Raw genomic sequence first — 5,958 nt, 5'->3', positions numbered from 1 at the left:
TAAGGATACTGCAAGGAAACAGAATTAGATCTATTACAAAGAAAGCATTTTCTGGCTTGGATGCACTTGAACACCTGTAAGTAGTAAATACTCTCATTTAAGCCATTGTTTGAAAAAAATGAATAGGACTGATAAGCTTTACTTATGACTTTGAGTGAAATACACTTACTCTGAATAATGGAGTATTCTTAAGAGGGTTTTTAATGAAGTTCTGCTGAATATGAGTTTCGATACTAATACAGAAAGCGTCACATTTATTAAGTGTGCTGTAAAACTCTTCAATATTGTCTCTTTAGTTTTAAGCTAGAAAAACCTTTGTATGTAATTGACGTAACAAACTATTCCTGGAGTCTTCGTGTTGAATACATTATTTCAATAAATTACTCCTTAGTCTCATGTTTTTTTTTCTTGTTTGTTTTGTAGGGATCTAAGTAATAATGCAATTATGTCAGTTCAAGGAAATGCTTTTTCACAAATGAAGAAACTCAAAGAATTGTAAGTTTCTGTCCAAAAAAAAAAAAAAGTCACCTCTATTGAATTCCTAACTATATGAATATATATAATAAGAGCTTCACAAGTTCTTGCCTGACACGGTGATAAACTCATATTTTAATATCTCTGAAGGTGTCAGTGTTTTTTATTTATTTTTTATGTGACAAGTGTGTTTAAGTGAGATGGCATAGGATAAGGAGCGTTCATTTTCTGCTACATTTGGTATCTAGAGTCCTGATTTTAAATTGGCTGATCTCTAATAGATACTAGATAAGGGAGACTTGAATGTAATGTGCTGTAGCTTCAGCAGTGCTATTGCTGAGCTAAAGCTTACTGGACCAGTGAAATGCAGTAAAGTAATTCTTTTATAAAGACCAAGTTGTCAGTGCTTGTAATTGGGTCCTTTAGTCTTGGTGCAGCATAGGGGCGGGTCTTCAGAGAAGTCATGAAGCGGTCATTGGGAAGACTGTATTCTTTCAGTAAACTTCTTGATTTTTTATTTTTTATTTTTATTTTTTTTTTTTGTCTTCTCACTCTTACTTTTTGATCAAGGCATTAGATTTTATATATTTTTCTGGAGGGAAAAATGTAGCTATTAGTCCCTTTTGAGCACCGTTAATACTTCCTCTTAAATATATGTTCTTTTCTCCCACATTCATATCAGCCTTCTGTAGTCAGATCTGTTGTTCAGAGTTGATCTATTTCATAATGTGGCAACAAACTGAAGACTAACAAGAAGATAAAGCACTTATTACGTGGTATTGGGTCCAATAGAAAAAGTAGTGACGAACCTTGTATGTTTGGTTAATTTAATGTTCAATTTGATGTTAACCATTTGCTGACACAGCTGCCATGTTTCTATCTGTAGCCAGGCATTCTCCTCTTCCTTAGCTAGATGTGGCACAAAAGCAGTGGGAACCCAGGACTGACATCTAGGGATTGATTCAGATGATTTGAAGGATGATCAAATGACAGGCTAACACTGCTTTAGAAGATGTGGGATGCCACAAGATAGCAGTCTCTGAACACTTCAGTGAAGTAACTAGTCAAAAGTTGTTGGTTTTGTTTTTTTCTGTACTTGAATCTCCTACTAGTCCTCCATTATGTATGAGAGAGGCGAAAGACAAGCAAATGATAGGAAGTACTTTCCCAGAAGTAAAATTGTTTAGTATAAATTCCCATCTAGTCGTTTCATTCTAACTGAACTGAACACTTCCTACTACAGCTATTGATTGTATACTTCACAGAGTATCACTCTGGTTTATTTTTTTTATTATTTCACTCCTCTGTGAATGTAGCTATTTATTCACAGAAGTTAGGTACACTGATAACCATTTTTGCACTTGTTTTTTGTACTGGCTGTTCTTCATCTCCACATTCCCACAAGATAAATTTTGGCAAAAATGAGAATGAGGAAAGAAATTGTCTCAGAATTGTTTTGGTGTTAGCTTTCAGAACACCTCTCCTCTGGACTGCTACTTTAAGTGTTCTTTGTGTGTCTTCCACTGCTGACAGTAGTTTTGTACCCAAAACACTAGAAACGTGTCCAGCTGCCTGAAAGCTTGTATGTTGCAGAAACTGGGAGTTCAGGAAGAATATGTGTGCTTTGTAAAATTTCACAATACTGACAATAGTGTCATCACATTTGAGCTAAATAACATTAGTAGCTTTTTCTTGTAATGGAAGTATTTAGATTAAAAATTTAGATTAAAAATTAGCTTTATGTTATTGACTTGCCATATAAGAATCCAAGCAAACAGGCTTTGAATGCAATTGCTTTTTCTTAGGCACTTAAATACATCAAGTCTCTTGTGTGACTGCCAGTTAAAATGGCTACCGCAGTGGATGTCAGAGAACAACTTTCAGAACTTTGTAAATGCCAGTTGTGCCCATCCTCAGCTACTAAAAGGGAAAAGTATTTTTGCTGTCAGCCTGGATGCATTTGTCTGTGGTGAGTATAGTCTCTATTCCTCATTACGTAGAAAAGAATTTGCTGATTGGATTGATTTTGGTTGTGGCTTCTTTGATATGTTTTGAATTTATTAGTAAAATGGAAAGGATTTAATATTTGTTAACATTTTCTTCTCTGTTCCCAAACTCTGGTGCAGATGAACTAAATTTGTGGCTTTTTGCAAGATGGGTAGTGACATTTTCCTGACTTTTGTTTCATGTACAGCTTACATACATAGTCACACAGAAAACTTAGCAGTTTGTGGTGGTAAATGTATGTGCTTCTAAAGATGGATATTGTTTCAGAAGCTGTTCTTCTTAAGCGTGCCGTATTTTGGCCAACTTAAGGTGCCATTTTTGTTTTTGATTTTTGCAAATTATATTCATATTTCATCAAATTTGAGTTTTTTTCCAAAGCTGAGAAAAGTAGAAGATAAATAGCTATACTCTGACTTTTCTGTGTGTACTTGAAGTCTGCTTCAAAAATGGGTACACCAAGTTTGTATTTGAACTGTGTTTTAAAACTTCTAATTTGCCACAATTGTGTTAATAGTATTTTGTATTTCAGTATGCCAGACAGTCAATATAAAATATTCTTACCTTAAGGGTTGAGAATTTCAGATGATAGCTTCTGCCTTTAGATAAAATTTTTCTACCTGCACGGAGTAGCATTCATTATAACTGTTATATGAATGAGGGAGAATAATGTACGTATACTAGGAATTCAGAGCAACAATGCAATTGGAAACTTTGAAAATCTAAGGATATTGAAAGCTACCTGGATTTCATGTTTTTGTTTACTAAAGAAAATTCAAACACCGTATTTATCTTCTCAGTAACTTTCCTTTCATTGCAAGTATGATTGCTTAATCTGTTTCCACTCATATCCTTTTTTTCAGTGACAAAGCAGGCACTGAACATAAAATGTTACGTGAACTTTTTTTCTCTTCCTGTTAGCAGTCAAATGTTTTAATATATTAATGTTATGTAATGAATAGATGATGCATAATTTAGCTTGTGCTGAAAAGGAAAAGTTGACATAGTGCACTAAATTACTAAGTACTTGATAGCTAATGAAGTATATATGAATGACATATCATTGATATATGAATGATACATATATATATATTATATAATTATTTATGAGAAGTTAATTCTGGCAGTGTATTCAGTTAGAGGTTTTAAATACATATCTCTTTGCTAAACCACAGGGGACAGTGATCTTTCTTTAAGCTGCTGAATTACATCTTTAGTTAATTAATTTTAACACATTTACGGACTCTTCTTTATTTTTTGAAGGATAGTATATGTTAGACGAGAGTTTCATGTTTGTGAAGTTAAAAATAGAAAATTCATATAATTTATGCTTTCTAAAGCCATACTTTTCAAGCTGAGCTAAATTGCAAAGCATTTCTGTTCCAAAGATATCTGTGGAATAAAAATAAAGTAGATGTCTTTGTGACCTGAATTAATTACTAAAGCTTAGCTAAGAGTATTGCCTCAGTGATGAATAGCTTGATTTTCATTATAGAATAGTCAAGTGGCTTCTACAAAATGAGAAATACTTTCCTCAAAAATGAAAGAGCGTGTATGCGTGTCTGTGATGCATCTATGTGTGACATGTACTAAAATAAACACTCCTATGTTATTCTGTCCTGACGAAAACACATTACTGGTTTTGTCTTTCATGTTCTGTAGTATCTGCTTGTTTGATTGACTTTCTCATGCCCTCCCTCAAATAATTACCATTTAAAAACATTTCATTATTTTATTGATGGTAATAACTGAAACAGAATGAAATATATCCTTTTACCCTCTCACATGGCTAATTAAAGTACTTAAAAGTTAGTCATCTTTAAGCAAAGTTTTGACAGTACCAACTCATTTTGCAAGTAGTATGATCTGTCTTGGAGGACTCAGTACATAGATATGAAGGAGAAAAACAAAGTGGTTAATTCTTAAGATCCAGGCCAAAGGTTCAGATCAGGGAGGGGGATCCATGTTTCTCTGTACCTGGAGCTTACCTTCAGACTTTCAGGTGATGACCTGTAGCTCAGGTTCAGACTGTCTGTATATTCTTCTGTAACAAGCCATGTTGAGATCCTTTAAGGGAAATTATGATTTGACTGTGGTATGTTGTTTCCAAAAGGATGAGACAAAAGAACAAATGGGCAAGATAAAGTATAACTCTCTGCAGTGCAAGCAGGGTCTGTGATGAGGAGGAGTTTGGGGTTGAGGGTTTTCTTTCATTGGATATGAAATTCAAGCTTGCATCTTTGTAGGTAGGTAGCAGACATCTGAGGCCTTTTGGTTTTGAGAGACTTAAGTCTTTAACTCTTTAACTGCTACTTTTGTACATGTGATCTACATGCAGTTGACAGAATAACTAGTTCAGAAGGCAGCTAATTCTGCAAACACAAAATAGCATTCTCGAGGTAACTTAGCAATAGTAAGAAGATTTTCAGAGGATAACCACTTTAATTTCTTGTGCGCTGCCTTTTTATGGGATTTTAAACACTGCTGTGTATGCAAAATAGACCGAAGTATAGCAAATCATTGGAACAGCAACTTTTGTACTTTTTGCTGTTGTTGCAGGTTCTGGAAAACCTAGGACTTAAACATTGTTTCTGATAGCAGAATAACTAGGCTTTCAATAAAGGAAAACTCATAGCAGACTGAGGTGTTGTAAAGATGAAGAGTATGCTGCGTGACTTACATTCATAATAACTCTTCCAGATGTCAAAGGGTCATTCTCTCTTGAAGAAACTATACACACAATCTGCTTTTAAATGCTCTTTGTCTTCAGTAAGAGATGACTTGGCACAATAAATTCATAAATATGGCATCTTTAAATGCCCTAGGGCTGACAGAATTTAAAACAAAAACATTGTGTATCCATTTTATAAATACTTGCTTGACTCTTCTCTTAAACCTATAAAAACAAGTCATACAAACTTTTCTAAAAATAGTCCTCAGGGCTCACATATATTTTACTCTTCCTCAGTGTTGCTTTTTCTTTTTTTTCCCTTCTCCCCTCTGTGCAGATGATTTTCCTAAGCCACAGATCACTGTCCAGCCAGAAACCCAGTCAGCAATTAAAGGCTCCAATTTGAGTTTTGTATGTTCGGCAGCCAGCAGCAGTGATTCTCCAATGACCTTTGCATGGAAGAAAGACAATGAATTACTGCATGATGCTGAAATGGAGAATTATGCACACCTCCGGGCACAAGGCGGTGAAGTGATGGAGTATACCACCATCCTTCGACTGCGCAATGTTGAATTCAGCAGTGAAGGGAAATACCAATGTGTAATTTCAAATCACTTTGGTTCATCCTACTCTATTAAAGCCAAACTTACAGTAAACAGTAAGTATGTTATCTGTTGCTTGTAGATAAGTAGAATGATTTTAATCAAGATACATAAATATATTTATTTGCATTCTCATCATCTGCATCTTTTAGAAAAGAATGAAAAAAAGCCTTTGATGAAGAAAATCTCCCTTAAGCTGATTTTTTT

At 34.4% G+C, this 5,958-nt stretch overlaps 1 protein-coding gene across 1 annotated transcript; it reads left to right on the top strand.

Moving 5' to 3' along the window:
• The first annotated feature begins 10 nt into the window (after positions 1-10).
• Positions 11-5,848, top strand: LOC104909866 (leucine-rich repeats and immunoglobulin-like domains protein 3). Its single transcript, XM_010707558.2, has 4 exons — positions 11-76; positions 424-495; positions 2,280-2,443; positions 5,487-5,848. The coding sequence occupies exons 2-4, from the start codon at positions 446-448 to the stop codon at positions 5,831-5,833; spliced, it is 561 nt and encodes a 186-aa protein (XP_010705860.1). The 5' UTR covers positions 11-76; positions 424-445; the 3' UTR covers positions 5,834-5,848.
• Positions 5,849-5,958: the final 110 nt, after the last annotated feature.

This window comes from Meleagris gallopavo, chromosome 1 (genome assembly GCF_000146605.3).
Source record: "Meleagris gallopavo isolate NT-WF06-2002-E0010 breed Aviagen turkey brand Nicholas breeding stock chromosome 1, Turkey_5.1, whole genome shotgun sequence".
Taxonomy (NCBI): Eukaryota; Metazoa; Chordata; class Aves; order Galliformes; family Phasianidae; genus Meleagris; species Meleagris gallopavo.
This window is presented reverse-complemented; position numbering and strand designations above follow the sequence as displayed.